The sequence below is a fragment of the Heptranchias perlo genome, chromosome 4, assembly GCF_035084215.1.
Source record: "Heptranchias perlo isolate sHepPer1 chromosome 4, sHepPer1.hap1, whole genome shotgun sequence".
In the NCBI taxonomy this organism is placed as follows: domain Eukaryota; kingdom Metazoa; phylum Chordata; class Chondrichthyes; order Hexanchiformes; family Hexanchidae; genus Heptranchias; species Heptranchias perlo.
This window is the reverse complement of record NC_090328.1, coordinates 7,267,583-7,293,137: the sequence shown is the minus strand read 5'-3', so window position 1 is coordinate 7,293,137 and position 25,555 is coordinate 7,267,583. Positions and strand designations below refer to the sequence as shown.

Genomic DNA, 25,555 nt, shown 5'->3' with positions numbered 1-25,555 from the left:
GCGCGATCCTGAAAGGTGCCGTTTCAATGCAAGTCTCTCTTTCTTTCTTGAGGGAGACAGAAAACAATACACCTGAAACCATTCAAGGTCATTCAACCACAGTTGTTGGCTTACCTCTGTGTAACCATCCATACATATAGGGCAGCTAATGGTCCCTGAGGAATTCCTATGGTGAACAAAATTTTTATCAGATCTGCCAAAAAGAAATACAGGTATACATTTATTCTAATTACACCTACACAGAGTTACAGCTATTTTACTATTTTTGTTCCATCTCCAGATTCCTCCCCCCCCCCTCTCCCACACTGGGGTTTTTGTCCTCAAAAGAAGAGAAAGTTCTGCAGCAGCTTGTCCGAATGACCACTCTACATCAGCGAGCTGAGGCAGATTACTCGTTAAAGCAACAGTGACTGCTGGCCCAGGAATGGTGGGGCCAATGGTAGCAACAGAACCCAATCGGGCACGACATTTTAGAAGGAATTAGATAAACACTTGAAGAATATTTAAAGGATGCACAGAGTGAGAAGGCAAACGGGACTGCAACAGACAGCTTCCCCCACTGGCGCTAACATCGGAGCAGTGTCCGAATGGCCTCTTCCTCGATCAAAATTTCTGCCACCAATTTAGTGCCGAATGAGAAGTAGTGTTGTGCTGACACTCACAGGAATTGGGTGGAGACTTTAACAGCCAGCAAACAGAGGAGGGCTGCAAAAACACACAACTGAGATCATCTCATATGCCAGCCAAAGGTGGGTGCCCTTGCCCTTAGGGTGCATCTCGGACACCCACTGTCATAAAGATGCTGGAAAGTTCAGTGGCGGTGGCCATGCTCCACCCCCACCCCAGGAATAATTAGTTGCTCCAAGTGCCCTCCAAATTTCTCCCCTTCTTTCTTCAAAAGGCCGAAAGGCCTCACTCCACCTCCCCCTTGGAAGGTAGGTATGCCTTGTTGGGTCAGGCACACGTCTGCTGGAACCCACTGAGCACCCAGGATGTAGGGAGTCCTTAACCCCGGCTTTGTGCCCTTACGGCCACAGCCATGTTTGGGTGGGTCGCAATTTCTGCCCCCAACAGGCCATGGAGAGAACTTCAGCACAAGGCTGAGACCCGACTGTGGATTGAGAGACTCAGGTTTTTAAACACATCACATTGGGTTGGATTTAAATCCATGTCAAAGAGATGGAAGGCCGTTGGAAATACGTTGCTGAACACAGGTCTGTGAAGGCAGATTCATGCACTGCCAGTGGAAAGTGCAATCTGTCACTTTTGTCGTCAAGGTGCCCAATTTGGGGATTTCGAGAGGCTGTTTCAGGATCTTAGGATGATTCCAGCTGCAGGGTATCTTAATCAGCAACACATACTGCAGGTTACTTGCATCATCTAACAGATAACAAACTCCCCATTTCATGTCATGACATAACATGCTGCCTTACCAATAGGTCAGTGGGCTGTTGCATGATGTTCTACAAAGAAAGAAGTTAAGATTGAGTCTACGCTTTCAGAGGAGTTGCCAGCTAGCAGTCGCAGGTCTGCCATGTGACAGGAGGAGGTAGCTCTTGTTCATGTGCTGCCAGAGGCCTGGAATCAGGGTTGCTATATAGTGTCATAGAGTTATACAGTACGGATAGAGGCCCTTCGGCTGGGAAATAGCACATGGTGCAAAGAAAACTTCCCTCAGGATTGAAACAAGGATGGCCAGGAATAGTTCTGCATCAGCAGCGGCTCAGTGGGTCGCACTCTCGCCTCTGAGTCTGTAGGTCGTGGGTTCAAGTCCCATTCCAGAGACTTGAGCACTTTAATCTAGGCTGGTACTCCACTGAGGGAGTGCAGCAGTGTCGACGGTGCCGTTTTTCATCGGAGAGATTATACTGAGGTCCTGTCTGTCCTCTCAGCTGGACATAAAAGATCCCATGGCACTATTTCGAAGAAGAGCAGGGAAGAGTTCTCCCCAGTGCTCTGGCCAATATTTATCCCTTAACCAACATCACAAACAGATCAGGCCATTACCTCACTGCTGTTTGTGGGACTGCTGCCGCGTTTCCCTACATTACAACAGCGACTACGCTTCAAATGTACTTCATTGGCTGTGAAGCGCTTTGGGATGTCCTGAGGTCATGAAATGCGCTGTACAAATGGAAGTTCTTCATTTCTTTTACCTTAAATCTTTGTTACACAAGGCAGGATGAAGACGATTTCCCTGAGGTACATCTGCTGCACTTGTTACATACAGGCTGTTGCTCCCATCTGGTCCAGCATCATCTTCGTCACTGCAGAGAATACAGCTGTCTGACTGTGTTCTGCCTGGCTGGTCTTCTGCAGAACTTGGCTGACTATTTGAAGAGTAGAGATCTGCAAAAGGAAAAGGTGTAGAATGTTCTAATTTCATGGTATTTCTGTTTGAGGATCAAAGAGAGGGGGGAAGGGAAGAAAAGGGGGGAGGGGAAAAGGAGAGAGAGAAAAAGAGAGAGAGAGAGAGAGAGAGAGAAAGAAAAAGAGAAAGAAAGAGAGAGAGAGAGAGAAAAAGAGAAAGAGGAAATTAAAAAAATCAGTTAAAAATACACACTGACTAGTTGCTTTATTGGCTTTGAGAGAAAGTGGTACCAATATGGAATTCAGTTGTAAAGAATACAAGTACACTCCCTCCGCTTCCCCCAGCTTGCAACATTTTTGATAGTGCTATGTTTGCGCTATAAAGTTAACACTGTACAATTCTGTTAGGATTCTGTTGTTGAAAGCCTTTCTTCCCAATATCTTTGTGAAAAACAGAGCAAGCTCATTCTAATGAAACTGTGGCAGCACAGTGTAAAAAAAAAAATCAAGTGAAAGTGAACAAAAGAGCCAGCACCTGCGGTGGTGCTGAAATCCAATTTATCCATTAATGTCAATTTTCACAGAACATAAAGAGTACCCAGCAAGGGGGAGGGAATAATGCTCCATGTATCTATACAAAAAAGGAACAATTTTCATCTTTATTAACAGTATGCTTTTGAGAGAAGGGGGATAAGAAGTAGTCACAGATGGTGCCGAATTATTCTCTGCACAATGTGCTGCATAATGGTTAACCCGTAGGATTTTGCAAAAGATGGGACAGTTAATGACCAGCTCAAATGGCATCTTCCCCATTTAATGTGGATTACTGATCGTTTAACAAACGGGCTCGGGCACCACAACATCCAGAACAGAGTAATTACAACGGTGAGGCTAGATGAAGATGGCAGCTTGCATTTACGTTGTGCCTTACGTCATTCAAACATCTCAAAGCACTTGACACACTTAATTACTTTTGGCGTGCAGTGACCATCATTGTATGGGAAACCACAGGAACAAGCACGGGAAGCAAGGAAAATACAGAACAGGTTGAAATTTTATGTTGAGTTTCAAGTACCACACTTGAGTACTGTGCATAGTTCTGGTCTCCATATTATAAAAAGGATATAGAGGTACTGGAGAAGGTACAAACAAGATTTACAAGGATGATACCAGAACTGAGAGGTTATAACTATCAAGAAAGATTGAACAGGCTGGAGCTCTTTTCTCTAGAAAAGAGAAGGCTGAGGGGTGACCTAATAAAGTCGTCAAAATTAAGAAGGGGTTTGATGTTTAGATGTAGAGAAAGTGTTTCCACTTGTGGGGGAGTCTGAAACTGGGGACCATAAATATAAGACAGTCACTAATAAATCCAATAGAGAATTCAGGAGAATCTTGTTTACCCAGAGAGTGGTTAGAATGTGGAACTCGCTACCACATGGAGTAGTTGAGGCGACTAGCATAGATGCACGTAAGGGGAAATGAGATAAACACGAGGGGGAAAGGAATAGAATGTTATGCTGATAGGGTTAGATGAAGAGAGGTGGGAGGAGGCTCGTGTAGAGCATAAACACTGGCAGACCAATTGGGCCAAACGGCCTGTTTCTATGCCTTACATTCTATGAAATTCTTGGAGTATGATGCCAATAACACTTAGAAACAAGTAGCTATTTCAAATTCACTCCCTAAACAGCGTCATTGTTTTTTTGCAGCATGCATTGACTGAATAAATTATGAGAAATTTCTTTGCGTATCCTGAACTCACCTTCATCCACGATCTGGACAATGCACAGCATTAGGATGAAAATAAAAAGAGAGAAGTAGATTAGACAAGGCGAGATGCAGTAAATATAAATTTAATCATGGTGCTGGTAGCTTTGTTCTACAATCCACTGCTTGCATTTCACTGCTCTGCCAAGTATTGCAGGTTAACAGGGATGAGAAAACAGCACCAAACTGGTGAACTTATTTACAGACTCCCTGCACTCAGAATAAAACTGACATTTTGCATTACTGAATACAAAGGTATACTATACTCCATCCCCACTTCTTTGAATCCGTGAACCAGAAGATCATTGTCCGTTTCAGTGGGGCAAAGCTAAAGCACGTGGTAAAGGGCAAAATCAAACAGCAGGACTGATTTGTTTACGCAACTGAGACAGGCAGTAAAATTTTGTATTTTCAGTTTTTCGAACCAACTGATAAACAACTAATTACGTACTGTATTGGAGAAATGAAGCAGAGCAGGTTAAATTAAAGAACAATGCTATGTAACCATGGTTCAGGGCCTTTAAGCCTATCCCATTGATAGTCTCCCTAACCCAAGTATTAGGACGCGAACGTAGCAATTTGGATGACTTTTTTTTAAAAACTCATTTGGGATGTGGGTGTCACTGGCAAGGCCAGCCGTCATTTATTGTTCATGTGGGATGTGGATGTCACTGACAAGGCCAGCATTTATTGCCCATCCCCTAGGTGTCCTACTCAGTGGTTTGCTAGGCCACATCTGAGGGCAGTTAAGAGTAAACCACATTGATGTGGGACTGAAGTCACATGTAGGCCAGACCAGGTAAGGACAGCAGGTTTCCTTTCCTAAAAGGACCATTAGTTTCATGATAACTTATACTGATACTACCCTTTTTATTTCCTGATTTTTTAAAAACCAATTCAAATTCTCAAACTGACATGGTAGGATTTGAACTCGCATTCTGTGGGTTATTAGTCCAGGCCTCTGGATTATTAGTTCAGTAACATAACCACTACACTTCACTACTGTACCAGTGGTAATTGGGCTTCCATGGCCCACAAGGGGATAAGTGCTCCAATAACAAATCCCGGGGGCTGGAATCACTTACTGCTACTCTCTTTCAAACCTGGAGATGAACAGGGAGGGAGGAGAAAAGAGAATGGTCAAAGTCTTGAGGCTGCTCCATGTGTTACACACTTGTGACAAACATGAAACCCATAGTCTTACACAAAGCATACAAGTCATCAGTAGTTTACAAAAGCATTGTTGGGAGACACTTGGGACCCTATGTAAAGGGAGCTTTAAAGTGACAACAAACAGACATCAAAGCAAGAAACTTGCATCCATAAAAGCAGTCTCCTTGCAGATTTGTTATATAAGTTAATCAACCTTCAATGGCATTGCAGAGTCAAGTCCAGGTGTCATCTTGAACTGAAGCAGGGTTAGAGGGCAGGGGTATAATTGGACCAGGGTGCACAGATGTAATTCAGTTCCCATTTTAAAGGAGACATTTGGTCTTCATTTTGCAATTGTAAACTCACATGCCTCCATTTATTATGGAAACTGCCTATGTAAACTAGTCACACTGTAATTACACCCTCCTGCCGGTGGTGGCGCTGCAGCACTGCCTCTGGGGGAAAGGTCTAATTACGGCCCAAGTTTTACATACCAGTTTACGTTATAAATATTAGCACGTGTATTTAAAATGTTGACAGGAAGTGCGTGCAGATGTCAATAATAGCACGTTTCAACTAAAAGATTATATGGATTATTTTTTTGACTGAAGATCTTATATGGAGGAGTGAAGCACAGATTATTGTTGCAATTCCACCCCTCCACCAAAACCATTATTTGCTGTTCCCCCACCCCCGATATTGGGCATTGGCACTTAAAATGGTGGATCAAAGGACAATGATGAAGATTGCATCATGGACAGAAAAACTCACCATACCCCTAACTTTCACCAGTTCTCAACTACAGAGACAGGCGAGAAGCATTCACTAAAATTAAAAGAACATTAGGTGTGCGTGAACGAAGGTTTTTGCTGGAGGCGATGGGACTTGACGCAGGGCCCTTCTCTAACGGATGTTGTCACTGCTGGTCGAGCTTCTCTTTCAGTCTCCACAGTATCCTCAAATTCAACTGATTGCTGCAAACCTGAAAAGCTAAGAGGAGTTGAGCTCAGCGCCACTTACCTCAACAGAATCATTATTGGTTAAGTCGACGACCACAGGTTCAGAGGATTCACAGGTCAGGTCAACGACTTCAGCACCTGAGATGACCAAAGAATGGTTTTACAATTATGCTGCCAAGTTTAATTTTTTGATTTTAAAAAAACATGTTCTTGAACATGAACACACTATAATCTTAAAGCATGGGAATAACATATCGGTGCACCTTTAGGCCACCCCTACACACAGGCAGCACCCCAATCTACAGTATTCCCCATGCAAAAATAATTAACTTGCAAAAAGGTTTGACCTCACAATTTTAACTGATAATTTTTATTTTAAAAACAAGTGTGGCTTAAAAATGTTAATATAGCAAGTCGTTTTGATAAGATAATGGCTTTTCTCCCATGCCCCCCCCCACTCCAACAGCCATTTTTTCCCTTTCACCGCTGTCTGCAACATGCACCATCTGTGGTTGAGGAGTAACTGATCCTAGGCCTCTCTCAGAGCCACTAAAATCAGCCAACAATCAGGCATCTCTATGGTGGAACTGCCAAGATCAGGAACTCATTCTGTGGAGGGAAATCTCCACAACCCACAACTTCAGGGGGCAGCAGACAGGTCCTCCAACATGCTGCTCCTGAAGTAAGACACCATAACAGTAGGAATTCCCCAACTGAATCTAACCAATTGTGCAGCTCAAAACAGAGTTGCAATGCCATTCATTCCACTCAGTCGTCTCACCCATACTGTTTTAGTACAGGGTGTTACGTTCAAATCTGTTCGGCAATGAAAATCTTAAGAGTTATAATGCTGTGGGAAGTGTGTGTACTTTTCTTTCTTGGGGGGGGGGGGGGGCGGGGGAGGAAAAGAAGTGTGGGTTGTATTTAATATAAGGAATGTTGATGCTAGGAAATGGAACAGCTTTCCATTTTCATCCATCACTATTTCCACACAAGGGTCAGATTCAGAGTAAAGCTTGTATCAGCCTTGGCTCGGTGGTAGCATTCTCGCCTCACAGTCAGTAGGCTGTGGGTTCAAGTCCCAATCCGGAGACGTGAGCACTTAAATCTAAGCTGAAACTCCAGCGCAGTACTGAGGGAGTGGTGCAATGTCGGAGGTGCCGTCCTTTAGCTGAGAGGTTAAACTGAGGCCTTGTCGGCCCTCTCAGATGGACGTAAAAGATCCCATGACACTATTCGAAGACACTGTCCGGGCCAATATTTATCCCTCAACCAACATTACTAAAACACATGATCTGGTCATTGTCACATTGATGCTTGTGGGACCTTGCTGTGTGCAAATTGGCTGCCGTGTTTCACATATGACCACGGTGACTGTACTTCAAAAGTACTTCATTGGTTGTAAACCATTTGGGGATGTTCGGAGGTCATAAAAGGCGCTATATAAATGAAAGACTGTCTTTCTTTTCTCTATACTCTGCCTGAACCCCAAGTTCAGAACCATTCAACCATAAAAGTTTACAATACAGAAGGAGAACATTCAGCCTATTATGTCTCTGCTGGAGCAATCCAAAACTAACCCCATTGCTCTGCTCTCTTCCCATAGCAATGTATCTTCCTCAGCTTCAAATATTCATCCACTTTTCCCTTCAGAGATACAATGTCCATCCTAAACCACACCCTGTGGTTAAGCTTTCCAATCTCTAATAACCCCCCCTTCAATCGTGTGATAATTTTGTTAATGATCCCTCGTCACCAACTCCCCAGCCAGAGGAAGTAATCTTTCCCTATTCACCCTACAGATACCCTTCACAATTCTAAAAACTTTGGTTAATTCCCCTCATGGGCTTCTTTGCTTCAGTGGAAATAGATCACTTCCTACGGCTCAAGTGTAATTTTTTTTCTATTCCTACCTACCACTTTGTGGACTGTGGGAATATGTGTCAAATTTTGGACATCTTAAATGGTGTGAACTCTCATCCAGTAGGAAGTGGAAGAGATTGATCAAACTGATATCACTTAGGACATCGACATATGGCAGAGGAGGCATTCGTCCCATCAGTCTGGGCAACATTCAAGTGTAAATGGACAACACCCTTCAACTACTGAGTCATCCAGTTTCTATACATTACACAGATGATATCAGAAGAGGGTTCAACTATCAGGAAAGCCTGAACAGGCTGAGGCCCTTTTCTCTGGAAAAGAGAAAGCTGAGGGGTGACCTATTAGAGGTCTTCAAAATTATGAAAGGGTTTGATAGGGTAGATGTAGAGAAGACGTTTCCACTTGTGGGGGAGTCCAAAACTAGGGGCCATAAATACAAGATAGTCATTAATAAATCCAATAAAGAATTCAGGAGAAACTTCTGAGAGTTCGGTAAGTGTGGGAGTTTGGTGAAGTGGGGGAAGGAGGTGCTGCTTTGCCTTGCTTTTCCAAACTTTTCCTGCAGAGCGGTAGTGGACCTGAGAGTAGAAGACTGAGATTGTGGAATAAAAGCAGCAGCAGACCTGCACCAAGAGACAACTACTGTGCGACATCACAGGGACTTAACTCCCGGACCTAAGATAAATAAGCAGCAAAAAGTAATCCAAGTGGGACGTCACCAAGGAAGAGGTAAGTGATTGGCTGGTGAGTATTTTCCTGCTGAATTTGTCTAAGGTTAGAGTTTGTGGATTCTCTGGTCTCTGTTGTGTCGTGGGGGACTGCTGTTCAGCAAGGGCCCTTGAGTATACCTTTTTAATTGAAGTGAAATTGGTGGGATTCATTTAATTTGAATTAATTAGTTAAAGGGTAAGTCATGTCAGGACAGCCCAGCCCCGTGTTATGCTCTTCCTGCTCTATGTGGGAAATCAGGGACCCTTCCGGTGTCCCTGACGACCATGTGTGCGGGAAATGTATCCAGCTGCAGCTACTGACAAACCGCATTGTGGCACTGGAGCTGCGGATGGATTCATTAAGGAGCATTCGCGATGCTGAGAACGTCGTGGATAGCACGTTTAGTGAGATGGTCACACCGCAGGTAAAGGTTGTACAGGCAGGAAGTAATTGGGTGACCACCAGGCAGAGTAAGAGGAGCAGGCAGGCAGTGCAGGGGTCCCCTGTGGCCGTCCCCCTCTCAAACAAATATACCGCTTTGGATATTGTTGAGGGGGATGACTTATCAGGGGAAGGCAGCAGCAGCCAACTTCCTGGCACCAGGGGTAGCTCTGCTGCACAGGCTGGGAGGAAAAAGAGTGGAAGAGCTATAGTGGTAGGGGATTCTATCGTAAGGGGAACAGGCAGGCGTTTCTGTGGCCGTAAACATGACTCCAGGATGGTTTGTTGCCTCCCTGGTGCCAGGGTCATGGATGTCACTGAGCGGCTACAGGGCATTCTCAAGGGGGAGGGTGAGCAGGCAGAGGTCGTGGTCCACATTGGGACCAACGACATAGGTAGGAAGGGAGATGAGGTCCTGCATCAAGAATTTAGGGAGCTAGATAGCAGATTAAAGAGCAGGACCTCAAAGGTTGTAATCTCTGGATTACTCCCAGTGCCACGGGCTAGTGAGTATAGAAATAGGAGGATAGAACAGATGAATGCGTGGCTAAAGAGTTGGTGCAGGAGGGAGGGTTTCAGTTTCCTGGATCACTGGGCCTGCTTCTGGGGAAGGTGGGACTTGTACAAGTCGGACGGGTTGCACCTGAACCAGAGCGGGACAAATATCCTTGCGGGGAGGTTTGCTAGCACTGTTGGGGGGGGTTTAAACTAACTTGGCAGGGGGATGGGATACAGAGTGGAGCTACAATAGGGGGTGATGTGCAGCCAAATATAGAGAAAAAAAACAAGTCAGCTTGGAAAACAGGGCAAATATGTGAGGGCAAGGCTGGATGGCATCTATTTTAATGCAAGGAGTCTTACGAATAAGGTGGATGAACTGAAGGTGTTGATAAACACATGGGAGTATGATATTGTTGCTGTCACAGAGACATGGTTGAGGGAGGGGCAAGACTGGCAGCACAATATTCCGGGGTACAGAATCTTCAGGCGAGACAGAGGGGGAGGTATAAGAGGAGGGGGGGGTCGCAATATTAATTAAAGAATCAATTACTGCCATAAGGAGGGATGATATATTAGCAGGTTCCTCTAATGAGGCCATATGGGTGGAGCTTAAAAACAAAAAGGGGGCAAGCACTTTGATGGGAGTGTACTATAGGCCCCCAAACAGTCAGGGGGAGATCGAGGAACAGATATGTAGGCAAATCTCAGAAAATTGTGCAAATCATAGGGTAATAATAGTGGGGGATTTCAACTTCCCCAATATTAACTGGGATACTCAGAGTGTAAAAGGCTTGGAGGGTACAAAATTCTTAACGTGCATCCAGGAGAGCTTTTTGAGCCAGCATGTAGAAAGTCCTACAAGAGAGGGGGCGGTACTGGACCTAATTCAAGGGAATGTGGCCGGCCAAGTGGAAGAAGTGCTAGTAGGTGAGCACTTTGGTGACAGTGACCATAATTCGGTGAGATTTAAGGTGGTCATGGAAAAGGACAGGGAGGGGCCGGAAATAAAGGTTCTAAATTGGGGGAAGGCCGATTTTAATAGGATAAGGCAGGATCTGGCCAAAATGGACTGGGATCAGCTGCTTGTAGGAAAATCCGCATCGGAGCAATGGGAGTCTTTCAGAAGGGAGATTGAGACCATACAATGGCAACATGTTCCCGTAAAGGTCAAGGGTGGTTCCAAGAACTCCAGGGAACCTTGGATGTCAGGGGATATACGAGAATGGATTCGGAAAAAAAGGAGGGCTTTTGGCAGATACAAAAGGCTAAAGACGGAGGAAGCCCTAGAGGAGTACAAAAAGTGCAGGGGGATACTTAAAAAAGAAATTAGGAGATCAAGGAGGGGCCATGAAATAACACTGGCGAGCAAAATAAAGGAAAATCCTAAGATGTTTTATAAGTATATTAAGGGTAAGAGGATGACTAGGGAAAAAAATAGGGCCCATTAGGGACAAAAATGGCAATCTGTGTGTGGAGCCGGCAGATGTAGGAGGGGTTCTAAATGAATTTTTTGCATCTGTTTTCACTATGGAGAAGGACGATGTAGACATAGAAATACGGCAGGGGGACTGTGATATACTCGAACATATTAACATCAAGCGGGAGGAGGTATTGGCGGTTTTAGCAGGCCTAAAAATGGATAAATCCCCAGGCCCGGATGAAATGTATCCCAGGCTACTGTGTGAGGCAAAGGAGGAGATTGCAGGGACTCTGACACATATATTGAGAACCTCTCTGGCCACAGGGGATGTGCCAGAGGACTGGAGAACCGCTAATGTAATACCATTATTTAAGAAGGGGAGTAGGGAAAAACCGGGGAACTACAGGCCAGTGAGCCTAACATCAGTGGTAGGAAAATTATTGGAAAAAATTCTGAAGGACAAAATTAGTCTCCACTTGGAGAAGCAAGGATTAATCAGGGATAGTCAACATGGCTTTGTCAAGGGAAGATCATGTCTGACTAATTTGATTGAATTTTTTGAGGGGGTGACTAGGCGTGTGGATGAGGGTAACGCAGTGGATGTGGTATACATGGATTTCAGTAAGGCCTTCGATAAAGTCCCCCACAGGAGACTGGTCAAGAAGGTACGAGCCCATGGAATCCAGGGTGCCTTGGCACTTTGGATACAAAACTGGCTTAGTGGCAGAAGGCAGAGGTCGAAGGTTGTTTTTGTGACTGGAAGCCTGTGGCCAGTGGGGTACCACAGGGATCGGTGCTGGGTCCCTTGCTGTTTGTGGTCTACATTAATGACTTGGATATGAATGTAAAAGGTATGATCAGTAAGTTCGCTGATGATACAAAAATTGGTAGGGTGGTAAATAGCGAGGAGGATAGCCTCAGTCTGCAGGACGATATAGATGGGTTGGTCAGATGGGCGGAACAGTGGCAAATGGAATTTAACCCGGAAAAGTGCGAGGTGATGCACTTTGGAGGGACTAACAAGGCAAGGGAATACACAATGAATGGGAGGACCCTAGGCAAGACAGAGGGTCAGAGGGATCTTGGTGTGCAAGTTCACAGATCCCTGAAGGCGGCGGAACAGGTAGATAAGGTGGTAAAGAAGGCATATGGGATACTTGCCTTTATTAGACGAGGCATAGAATATAAGAGCAAGGAGGTTATGATGGAGCTGTATAAAACACTGGTTAGGCCACAGCTGGAGTACTGTGTGCAGTTCTGGTCGCCACACTACAGGAAGGATGTGATCGCTTTGGAGAGGGTGCAGAGGAGATTCACCAGGATGTTACCAGGGCTGGAGCGCTTCAGCTATGAAGAGAGACTGGGAAGATTGGGTTTGTTTTCCTTGGAGCAGAGGAGGCTGAGGGGGGACATGATTGAGGTGTACAAAATTATGAGGGGCACGGATAGGATGGATACTAAGGAGCTTTTTCCCTTCGTTGAGGGTTCTATAACAAGGGGACATAGATTCAAGGTAAAAGGCGGGAGGTTTAGAGGGGATTTGAGAAAGAACTTTTTAACCCAGAGGGTGGTTGGAGTCTGGAACTCACTGCCTGAAAGGGTTGTGGAGGCAGGAACCCTCACAACATTCAAGAAGCGTTTGGATGAGCACTTGAAATGCCATAGCATACAAGGCTACGGACCAAATGCTGGAATATGGGATTAGAGTAGACAGGGCTTGATGGCCGGCGCGGACACGATGGGCCGAAGGGCCTCTATCCGTGCTGTATAACTCTATGACAAAGAGTGGTTAGAACGTGGAACTTGCTATCACATGGAGTAGTTGAGGCGAATAGCATAAATGCCTTTAAGGGGACGCTAGCAAAGTACAAGAGAGAGAAAGGAATAGAAAGTTAAGCATATAGGGTTAGATGAAGTCGGGTGGGAGGAGGCTCGTATGGTGCATGAACACCAGTTGGACCCAATGGCCTGTTTCTGTGCTGCAAAGTCTATTAAATTCTCCTCTCAATTTTTGCATTATTTTTAAGGGTATCTATGTATAATCCGACCCCCTCACTGTCACATAGATCACAGTATTTTAGTGGAACACTTTTGACTGTGTCCAATGCAAAGCTTCCATCTGCCTTGCAATAACTGTAATCTGTAACAGTTTAACTGGTCAGCTGCTACCATATAAATGTTTACACCAGAGCTGGAACTTACACAATAGACAGCCAAGCATAAAAATATTGCTCACACTGGGGCACGACTCGCACTCCCACATTTGCAGATTACGAAAACCCTCCCGAAAGTGTGCTATCTGCATGGGGTTTCAAATGATTCGCCAATGCAAATGTGAACTAGTTGTATGCAACCAGAGAACAAACTGTTCAGGCAGATGCTTCAAATAGAGAAAGGGACACTTGCTATATCCAGCTTAACTTATTATAGATACTTCAATGCCAGCATTAGAGTGAAGAATTCCACCTCTCCAACCCTATGCAACCAAACAACCTCTTCATTTTCTTTACACATTTGCGTTCCATTATCAACCAACACTCGACACAAATTATAATCTTTACAGCCTGAGAAAGACCAACTCAAGTGAGCTGCACCTCTACTCAAGCTCTAAATGGTCGAAAATTCTGAGATGAATTACATTAACTCACCAGGTGCCACCTGGACATAGCACATGCAATAGATAGACAAACGTTTCCTTTAATGCAGCTGAATTTTACTGGACAACGTGAGTAAATATTTTGCTGCTCTGTCTGTAGTGCGGGTCAAAGAAATATACACACATGAATACTTTCACCGCTTTCAAACCCTACTTCACACAGTTGCGAGCACACTCTCTGGTGCACAGTTCACAATGGGAGGTCGAGCTTAAGATGGACTCGTCTACTCCACGTAAAAGCAAAATGAACACCAGTTACATTTTACCACCAAGCACCTCCACAGGGATGCTTTTACTATGGATCTTCCATTGACTTGGAGCACCCTCGAGAAGATTTGGTGCAGACAAACCGAGCTACTTACCAGTCTCTACGATTTCTGCCTCTTGCTCAGCCGGTTCCGCTGATCTGTGTCGGCGGCGCACCGGTCTGGATTGCTGAGACGGTATCATCCTGCGTTTTCTATGTGTCTGAAAATATAAAGCAATCCATACTTTACAGACTATGTGACAAATACACGGTCCATTGCTTAATATTTCCGTCTTCTGTAAACATTTCTCCATTTTTAAGGATATGGGGAAAGGGCAGGAAAGTGGAGTTGAGGTAAAAATCAGATCAGCCATGATCTCATTAAATGGCGGAGCAGGCTCGAAGGGCCAAATGGCCTACTCCTGCTCCAATCTCTTGTGGTCTTATGGTCGCCCAAATGGATAGGACATCAACTCTTTTAAAAAAAAAAGTGCTTTCCTGGCAGTGAATTTTGGACTAGCCCCGTTTGTTTTCTTTTTTTAAAAAAAAATAAACTCAATTTCTGCAGTTTAGTGAGGAGACAGTTAAGGGAGGACTTTGCTGAAGTACAGAAAATGTTAAGTGACGGAGGAGGTAAATTCAGAATATATTACTTGAAAATAGGTAGGACTAGAGATCATAAAGATAAACTGGTGAAAAATAAACTTCAGCCAAGTGTTGGAAGCAAATCCTTCACGTGAATGCCTGGAATACGGAGATGTAGGCTTTAGGGACATTCAGAGCACAGTTAGATGCTAGGCAGGGAGAGTTGAAGTGCTTGAAGGATGAGCTCTATTGGGTGGAACGGCCTTTCTTCACCCATGTCTTTTCCAATGCTCTCAGATCCCTTGGAGGGGGTGCAGAGGAGATTTACCAGAGATATGCCAGGGTTGAGGGACTTCAGTTATGTGAAGACACTAGAGAAGCTGGGCTTGTTCTCCTTAGAGCAGAGAAGGAGAAAGGGAAATTTAATGAGGTGTTCAAAATTATGAGACGTTTTGATAGGGTAAATAAGGAGCAGTTGTTTCCACTGGCAGGAGGGTCGGTAACCAGAGGACACAGATTTCAGATGATTGGCAAAAGTAAAGCGGACTGAAGGAGAATTTTTTTTTCAAAAACGCAGCAAATTGTTATGATCTGGAATGTACTGCCTGTAAGGGTGATGGAAGCAGATTCAATATTGACTTTCAAAAGAGAATTAGATAAATATTTGAAAAGGAAAAATTTACAGCATTATGGGGAAAGAGCAGGGGAGTGGGACTAATTGAATAGCTCTTTGAAAGAGCTGGCACAGACATGATTGGCCGAATGGCCTCCTTCTGTGCTGTATGATTCTATGAACAAATGGCAAGCATAAAGCATATATGGTGGACAATTATAGAAAGGTCAAACAGCATTGAATACAAGTGGGAAGAGGTGATGTGATGGAAAGGGTGCAGCAGCTGACTAGAACTACAGCATTATTGGCAGATCCTGTGGTATTGAGGGGCTATATATTTTTAGTGATCACAGATTTAGAATATTCTGTTTCCAATCAGATCACCTACACATACAACTGGGTTTAATCCAATCTATAGGCCATAAATGTTCAATTTTTGTTCAGTAGGAATTAGCAGTCGGAATTAAACAAATACTGAGAGGTACACTAGCCTAGTGGCTATGGTACTGGGCCAACAACCCAGAGGTCATGAACTTAAATTGAATTCAATAAATCTGGTAATTTTTACAATGTAGCAGCTTTCATGTGGAGAAATGTGAGGTGATACATTTTGGGAGGAAAAATAAAGAGGACGTGCACACTAAATAGTAAAACTTCAAAAAGGAGTAGGGGAGCAGATGGAGTCAAGAGGTTCAGATACACAAATCCTTAAAAGTGGGAAGACAAGTTGATAAAACCTGCCACTTGCAGACTTGACTCATTTCGGTTCCATGCCCTTCATCTAGAAAGACTCTCATTAAGCAGATTCTTCAAGATTTGAGATTGACAAAGGAAAGCCAATAAGCCCTCCCATTCCATCTAGTCCTATGCTGAAGGTTGAAGGAGATGACCCAGCTTCCAATTGGGAGGGCAGAAGCTCCCCATCTAATCTCAGTGCAATTCCACATTGGTTGGGGGGTGGTGGGGGGTACCAGGGTGAAGCATTAGAGAGGAGATACAAGGTGAACAGAGGACTGGGAGAGACAAACAGCATTAGAATAAATAGTTCAGAAATAGGAGGGATTAGACAGGGGGGAAATGCGAGGCAGATTAAGATGGATTTGGAGTGCATATGCGTAAATGCATGGAGTGTGGTAAATAAGATACAAGTAGCCACATGGGATTATGATATAGTGGCAGTAACGGAGACCTGGCTCAAAGAAGGGGAGGAATGGACACTTACTACTTCTTGCTACAATGTATTCAGGAAAGGTAGGGAAGGGAAAAAAAGGAGGGATGGTTAGGTTTAGAGTAGTTATGGAAAAGGACAAGGATAAATCAAATGTGAATATACTCAACTGGAGGGGGGCTAATTTCAGCGAGTTGAAAATGGATCTGGCCCAGGTGGATTGGAATTAAAGACTGGCAGGTAAAACAGTAAATGAACAATGAGGCCTTCAAAGAGGAGATAGTTCGGGTACAGACTAGACACATTCCCACGAGGGGGAAAGGAAGGGCATCCAAAGCTAGAGCTCTCTGGATGACTAAAGTTGTAGAGATTAAAATGAAACAGAAAAAGGAGGCTGATGATTAATACCAGGTTCATAATTCAGTAGAGAACCAAGCTGAATACAAAAAGTACAGGGGAGAACTGAAAAAGGAAATGAGGTGTAAACAGAGTGTATGAGAATAGATTGTTAGTTAACATAAAAGGGAACCCTAAAGTCTTTTATAAACATATAAATAGTAAAAGGATAGTTCAAATGAAAGGTGGGGCCGATTAGGGACCAAAAAGGAGATGATCTTGTGGAGGCAGAGGGCATGGCTGAGGTACTGAATGACTTCACGAAAGAAGAGAATGCTGCCAATGTCACATGTAAAGGAAGAAGTAGTGGAGAAATTGGATAGGATAAAAATAGATAAAGAGGAGGTACTTAAAAGGTTGGCAGCGCTCAAAGTAGAAAAGTCATCTGGTCCGGGTGGGATGCATCCTAGGTTGCTGAGGGAAGTATCACCTCAATTAGGAAACGTGAATAACCAAACTCTCAGCCTCTGGGGCCCTTCTTTCTAAAGTATGTGTTTGTTAAGGGGCAGATGCTGTTAAATTAGTTTGGAAGTTTCAACCCAGGTGAGTGCAAGTGTACAGCACAAAACTGCTCAGTGTAGCACCAAACTGGGTCATGGAGATTAGGGCTGGAGCTGCTCTGCTGATATTCATGGCTAAAGCACATTGCTGGCCAGTACAGAAGGAGCTTAATGCTGCATCAGGTCCATGCTATACCCTGCTTGATTCTGCTTTGAATGTCTAACATGTCAGGTGGTTCAATTGCCCAGCAGAGTTATCCCTCCTCTTGAACACAACAGTTCTCCAAAACTTAAAAAAGCAGTACCATGGAAAACTACTGAATCCATTATTAAGGAAGTAGTAGCAGGACATTTGGAGACTCATCATAAAACCATGTTGATTCTCCTTGATTGTATGAAGGGGAAATCGTGTCTGGCAAATTTATTAGAGTTCTTTGAGGAAGTAACGGGCAGGGTGGATAAAGGGAACCAATGGATGCAGTATATTTGGATTTCCAAAAGGCATTCGATAAGGTGCCACATAAAAGATTACTGCACAAGATAAGAGCTCATGGAGTTGGGGGTAATATACTGGCATGGATAGAGGATTGGCTAACTAACAGAAAACAAAGTCGGGATAAAAGGGTCATTTTCAAAATGGCAATCTGTAACGAATGGGGTGCCGCAGGGACCTCAACTATTTACAATATATATCAATGACTTGGATGAAGGAACAGAGTGTATTGTGGCCAAATTTGCTGATGATACAAAGATAGGTGGAAGAGCAAGTTGCGAGGACGACACAAAGTGTCTGCAAAGGGATATTGACAGGTTAAGCGAATGGGCAAAAATTTGGCAGATGGAATATAATGTGGGAAAATATGAAGTCATCTACTTTGGGAGGAAAAATAAAAAAGCAAAATATTATTTGAATGGAAAAATACTACAAAATGCTGCAGTACAGAGGGATCTGGGTACACTCATACATGAAACACAAAAAGTCACATACAGGTGCATCAGGTAATCCGGAAGGCAAATGGAATATTGGCCTTTATTTCTAGGGGGATGGAGTATAAAAGCAGGGAAGTCATGCTACAACTATACAGGGTGCTGGTGAGACCACTCCTGGAGTACTGCGCACAGTTCTGGTGCCCTTATTTAAGGAAGGATATACTTGCATTGGAGGCAGTTCAGAGAAGGTTCACTAGGTTGATTCTGGGTATGGAAGGGTTGTCTTATGAGGAACGATTGAACAGGTTGGGTCCATACTCATTGGAGTTTAGAAGAATGAGAAGAGATTTTTTTTTTGTTATTCATTCATGGGATGTGGGCATCGCTGGCAAGGCCAGCATTTATTGCCCATCCCTAATTGCCCTCGAGAAGGTGGTGGTGAGCCGCCTTCTTGAACCGCTGCAGTCAGAGTGGTGAAGGTTCCCCCACAGTGCTGTTAGGTAGGGAGTTCCAGGATTTTGACCCAGCAGTGATGAAGGAACGGCAATATATTTCCAAGTCGGGATGGTGTGTGACTTGGAGGGGAACATACAGGTGGTGTTGTTCCCATGTGCCTGCTGCCCTTGTCCTTCTAGGTGGTAGAGGTCGTGGGTTTGGGGGATGCTTTCGAAGAAGCCTTGGCGAGTTGCTGCAGTGCATCCTGTAGCTGGTACACACTGCAGCCACGGTGCGCCGGTGGTGAAGGGAGTGAATGTTTAGGGTGGTGGATGGGGTGCCAATCAAGCGGGCTGCTTTGTCCCAGATGGTGTTGAGCTTCTCGAGTGTTGCCTGGATGAGTGCAGCTCCAACAAGTGGATAGTATTCCATCACACTCCTGACTTGTGCCTTGTAGACGGTGGAAAGGCTTTGGGGAGACAGGTGGTGAGTCACTCGCCGCAAAATACCAAGCCTCTGACCTGCTCTTGTAGCCGCAGTATTTACGTGGCTGGTCCAGTTAAGTTTCTGGTCAATAGTGACCCCCAGGATGTTGATGGTGGGGGATTCGGCGATGGTAATACCACTGAATGTCAAGTGGAGGTGGTTAGATTCTCTCTTGTTGGTCATTGCCTGGCACGAATGTTACTTGCTACTTATTAGCCCAAGCCTGGATGTTGTCCAGGTCTTGCTGCATGCGGGCACGGACTGCTTCATTATCTGAATGGTTATGAATGGAACTGAACACTGTGCAATCATCAGCGAACATCCCCATTTCTGACCTTATGATGGAGGGAAGGTTATTGATGAAGCAGCTGAAGATGGTTGGGCCTAGGACACTGCCCTGAGGAACTCCTGCAGCAATGTCCTGGGGCTGCGATGATTGGCCTCCAACAACCACTACCATCTTCCTTTGTGCTAGGTACGACTCAAGCCACTGGAGAGTTTTCCCCCTACTTCCCATTGACTTCAATTTTACTAGGGCTCCTTGGTGCTGGTCCTCGGTCAAATGCTGCCTTAATGTCGAGGCAGTCACTCTCACCTCACCTCGAATTCAGCTCTTTTGTCCACGCTTGGACCAAGGCTGTAATGAGGTCTGGAGCCGAGTGGTCCTGGCCGAACCCAAACTGACCATTGGTGAGCAGGTTAATGGCGAGTAATTGTCGCTTGATAGCACTGTCGACGACAATCATCAGCAAAGTGATGGAAGAGGAGAGTAGACTCTTTAGATCTTATTGAAACATAAAAGATTCTGAGAGGACTCGATAGGGTAGATGCTGAGAGGATGTTACCTCTCATGGGGGAATCTAAAACTCGAGGGCATAGTCTCAGAATAAGGGGTCGCCCGTTCAAGACGGAAATGAGGGGGAATTTCTTCTCCCAGAGGGTCGTGAATCTTTGGAATTCTTTACCCCAAAAAGCTGTGGAGACTGAGTCATTGAATACATTCAAGGCTGAGTTGGACAAGTTTTTGATCAGCAAGGGAGTCGAAGGATATGGGGAAAAGGCAGGAAAGTGGATTTGAGGTAAAAATCAGATCAGCCATGATCTCATTAAATGGTGGAGCAGGCTCGAGGGCCGAATGGCCGAATCCAGCTCCTATCTGTTATGGACGGGTAGAATCACTATTTCAAACAGCAAGCTGCAAAACAATTTGGAGGAATTTAGTACCTTTTATCCCCCAAACTTTCCTGTGCAATAGTGAAAACCTTTTCTAAGAAACCATAAAAAGCCCACCATTTCTCACTAGTAGAAATATGTCACAATAACTGACACTGAGCATCTTCAACCAGCACTATCAGCCTGAAGCTTTTTCTGGACTGCCTCCAAAAGCCAACATATGCAGTGTTCAGTCCAACTTTCTTAGCTTCCTTGAACTTCAGGTCTTCTCTCCACTTTTTGCTTTCCTCTTTCAGTGTTGTTCCCTTCGATCTTCTTCAAATTCATCCCTTTGTAAAATATCTCTGTTGTTATACTGTTTTTGACATTGAGGAGGGGGGGACAGGAAGATTATGTATATTTATATCCCATAATATGGGATTGTGCACAATCTTGGAAGCTTTAAATTTAAAAATATCATAAGGAATATTTACTGAATATCAAAAAACCCAGAGGGAGGGGGGGGGATCAGTGGCAGTGCACTCGACAGCAAAGTTAGGACATAGACGGTTTTATAAGGGAGTGTTAGTACTTACTGTGCTCATTGCTTTCTGAAATTAAAATTAAGACAAGAGTTGAGATGATTTAAAATCTTTTCATCAGTTACGTTTAAGGGATGTCTTCCGACCCCGTGCTTAACTTCTGATTGGCCACATGTCTTCTGCCCGCAGACCCAGTGGATACAGCTTTCCTTAATTTGGAGTTAGTATTAAAATGTTCTTTTCTTCGTCAAATGAGATTCGGTATCTTTGATAAAGCTGACAATGCTTTAGAAGAGGCAATCTACCAGAACGTAGCGCAGCAGGACAGGACACGAGGGTACGCTGTATTAGAAAGAAAGAAAGAACTAGCATTTATATAGCACCTTTCACAACCTCAGGATGTCCGAAAACGCTTTACAGCCAATTAAGTACTTTGAAGTGTAGTTACTGTTGTAGGAAATGCTGCAGTTAATTTGCATACAGCAAGGTCCCACAAACAGCAATGAGATAAATGACCAGATCATCCATTTTAATGATGTTGATTGAGAGATAAATATTGGCCAGGACACCAGGAGATCTCCCCTGCTCTTCTTTGTAAAAGATCCTGTGGCACTGTTTCATTCACCTGAGGGGCCAGATGAAGCCTCGTTGAAACGTCTCATCCAAAAGACGGCACCTCTGACAGTGCAGTGATCTTTCAGTGCTGCACTGGCATTTTAGCCGAGATTTTATGCTCAAGTCTCTGGAGTGGGACTTGAACCCACAACCGTCTGACTCATAGGTGAGAGTGCTACCACTGAGCCAAGGCTGACACTTATTAGGATACCACTTTATCATGCTATCACGGTCAGGTTGTGCCCAATGGCACAGCTTCCAACAAAATGATGCTCAAGACATTGCACTGTCCATGAGGGATGAATCCTGGCAACCATGCAGTGGAATCAGACATAAACCATGTGAACTCCTGATCCACATATAATTCTGGTTCCTGCCTAGAGTGTAAATACAAAGTTACACTGAGATGATGTTTGTCAGGAAATTCCCGATATCCCCAAGCAGTGGCTGTGCTGGTGACTTCCCAAGGGAGCAGGGGATTGGGGCAGGGGGAAGTCAAGCTGCTCTCATTCATGCGCCTCCTAGCAGATGGCTGAAGAATGGCATGGCAAGAGTTCAGGATCAGGTCACCTGCTTGCTCAAAGAATCACAAATAAATCGACTTAAAAAGGACAGGACATAAAACATTTAAAAACACATGAAATTGGGCACACGGGTGAGGTATCGAGCATCTGTAGAACAGGGAGACAACCAGGAGTGAGTCGGGACAAAAAAAAAACTGATGGAAAGCAGATGGAGGCGGAAAAACAAACAGTTCCCCTCAAAATGAAGGTGAGAAATACACCTTCCCTAAAAATTAAGGGAAATCATACACCTCCTGAAAAAATGTACTCGACATTTCCGCTTCACATTTCTCCCCAGACAAGTTTCTAAATAAATTAACTTAACATTCCAACAATTGAAATTTAATAATACAATTGAACATTTATGCAGTGTTTGGCACAATGCTGCAGCTCAAATTAAAAAAAACCTGACTGAAGACATTGAACATAGGAACAGGAACGAGACAGTCAGCCCCTCGAGCCTGTTCAGCCGTTCAATCAGATCATGCTGATCTGTAACTCTATTTAGCCGCCATTGATCCATATCCCATTGAGTTTCCTAGCAGCTTGTAAATTCAAATATATGCAACATATTTTTCAAAAAGTTCATACTGCCTCACAAACGTGCTCTCGGTTACTGCACAAGACATGTTTGTAGAAGCTAGCTCACGTCTGCTAAAATAGCTGGGAATTGGAAGTCTGTATTTGTAATGATTGCCATTAAGATGCTCCTGCTAAAGTACATGCAATTGTACATCAAAAGTTTCCAGGATTAGAAAAAGTCTGCAAAATAATGTTGTCAGTAACCATTTTATATCATCCTTCCATGTAAGAAGGAACTTGCATTTATCTAGCGCCCTTCACAACCTCAATACGTCCAAAGCGCTTTACAGACAATGAAGTACTTTGCAGTGTAGTTACTATTGCAATGCAGGAAAGGCGCACAGCAGGTCTCACAAACAGCAATGAAATAAATTGCTAGATAATCTGCTTTTGGCGATGTTGATTGAGGGATAAACATTGGCCAGGTCACCGGGAGAACTCCCCTGCTCTTCTTCGAATAGTGCCATGGGATTTTTTCACGTACACCGCGAGTAGGCAATTGGGGCCTTTGATAATCTGCTGGCACATAGTGTTGATACTCAGACATCAATAATGGCTACTTGGTGGGAGTCAGGGTCAACCGCTCCTCCATTCATGATCTCTGCTTTCAGGAAACTCCTGAGGATGAGGGGAATAGAAGAGAGCAGGTGCCCGGTCAAACCACCACCTCCAAGGTGATAGCATAAAAGCTGCATTTGACAGAGGCTTGAAACAGACGACTTGGTCCATCAGCCACAGAAGGTACATGACCACAGCCATTTTTGGGCCCAAAAGGAGACAGGGAAAAATGAGTTACCAAATCAAACTATACCATATTTAGAGACTTTCACAGGTACCGTATATAATCACATGGCAACATCTTGTTTTTAGTACTTAAAACCTTAGACCATTTCCATTGCATAACATTATGTCACAATATGTTTCAACATCGTCAGGGTCACCCTTGTTTTCCAATAATCACTGTCACCCCATGTATTTTACTAGGGCTATGTATTACATCTCCTCTCCAGAGACAGGGTAGGGGGAAAACTTCCTGCTGGAGGAATACCCTGGGCCAGTTTAAAAGCTTCAATTTACTTCCAGTATCTGTAACTTAGAATCATAGAAAGGACAGCACAGAAAGAGGCCCATTTGGCCGATTGAGTCTGCGCCGACACAATGCAAGAGCAATCCAGCTGGTCCCACTCCCCCTCCCTATCCCTGTAGCCTGGCAAATATTTTCCTTTCAAGTACTTATCCAGTTCCCTTTTGAAGGCCATGATTGAATCTGCCTCCACCACCCCCTCAGGCAGTGCATTCCAGATCATAATCACTCGCTGGGTAAAAAAGCTTTTCCTCATGTCACCTTTGGTTCTTTTGCCAATCACCTTAAATCTATGTCCTCTGGTTCTTGACCCTTCCGCCAATGGGAACAGTTTCTCTCTATCTACTCTGTCCAGACCCTTCATGATTTTGAATACCTCTATCAAATCTCCTCTCAACCTTCTCTGTTCCAAGGAGAACAACCCCAGCTTCTCCAGTCTATCCACGTAACTAAAGTCCTGCATCCCTGGAATCATTCTAGTAAATCTCTTCTGCCTCTCTAAGGCCTTCACATCTTTCCTAATGTGCGGTGCCCAGAACTGGACACAATACTCCAGTTGTGGCCGTACCAGTGTTTTATAAAGGTTCATCATGACTTCCATACTTTTGTACTCTATGCCCCTATTTATAAAGCCCAGGATCCCATATGCTTTTTAAACTGCTTTCTCAACCTTTCAACGATTTGTGCACATATACCCCCAGATCTCTCTGTTCCTGTACCCCTTTTAGAGTTGCGCCCTCTAGTTTATATTGCTTCTCTTCTTTCTTCCTACCAAAATGTGTCACTTTGCATTTTTCTGCATTAATTTCATGTGCCACGTGTCCGCCTATGCCACCAGCCTGTCGATATCCTCTTGAAGTCTATCACTATCCTCCTCACTGTTCACTACCCTTCCTAGTTTTGTGTCATATGCAAATTTGGAAATTGTGCCCTGTACACCCAAGTCCAAGTCATTAATATATATCAAGAAAAGCAGTGGTCCCAGCACTAACCCCTGGGGAACGCCACTGTACATCTCCCTCCAGTCCAAAAAACAACCGTTCACCACTACTCTGTTTCTTGTCCCTTAGCCAATTCTGTACCCATGTTGTGAATTCTACTTTGTGAGTTGCTCCTCAAAAAAGGCTATCAGGAGAATTTGCTTTCCAAAAGGACAACCTCCCACACAGTGTTGTGGTATCTCATACTAGCTTTTCCAATTTAATACTACAGTACTCTTCATAATCAAAAATCCTGTTGAAATTGGGCTACAAAAACATGACGCACCAGAGATCAGCAGCTCTCAAAATAGGGCCCAGGGAATATTTTCAAGTCAACTCTCCTTCATGGATCTGTGTCCCCTTTCAGTTTTCCTTGCTATCAGATTCAGTGCCATGACCAACATTTATCCATCAACCAACATCACTAAAACAGATTATCTGATCATTTATCTCATTGCTGTTTGTGGGACCTTGCTATGTGCAAAATGGCTGCCACGCTTACCTACATCACAACATCGATTACACTTCAAAAGTACTTCATTGACTATGAAGCGCTTTGGGATATCCTGAGGTCGCAATAGACCAGACAAAAGCACTTCTTTTCTTGCTCTCCAGCAAGGAAAATGGTTGTAAAGGTAGCATTATCCCAGCTTCTACAAAGTGAAAGGTCCCTATTAAAATAGAACTATTGGCCTTATATTTTTTTATTATTCGTTCACGGGATGTGGGCGTCGCTGGCGAGGCCAGCATTTATTGCCCATCCCTAATTGCCCTTGAGAAGGTGGTGGTGAGCTGCCTCCTTGAACCGCTGCAGTCCGTGTGGTGACGGTTCTCCAACAGTGCTGTTAGGAAGGGAGTTCCAGGATTTTGACCCAG

The 25,555-nt window shown here is 44.2% G+C and overlaps 1 protein-coding gene across 4 annotated transcripts in view; it reads right to left on the bottom strand.

Annotated features, from left to right (window-relative positions):
* Positions 1–25,555, bottom strand: part of LOC137320713 (E3 ubiquitin-protein ligase RNF4-like) — a 45,580-nt gene that overhangs the window by 6,322 nt on the left and 13,703 nt on the right. For 2 of the 4 annotated variants that reach the window (XM_067982412.1, XM_067982413.1), the window contains exons 2-7: positions 20,910–21,197; positions 14,164–14,269; positions 6,250–6,326; positions 4,073–4,085; positions 2,157–2,349; positions 115–193 (exon numbers count right to left, since the gene is read on the bottom strand). In XM_067982412.1, coding sequence (XP_067838513.1) covers positions 115–193; positions 2,157–2,349; positions 4,073–4,085; positions 6,250–6,326; positions 14,164–14,269; positions 20,910–20,918 — 477 coding nt within the window. In that variant the 5' untranslated portion in view covers positions 20,919–21,197. The remainder of the gene's footprint in view (positions 1–114; positions 194–2,156; positions 2,350–4,072; positions 4,086–6,249; positions 6,327–14,163; positions 14,270–20,909; positions 21,198–25,555) is intronic. The other 2 variants (XM_067982415.1, XM_067982414.1) reach the window with 2 other exon arrangements.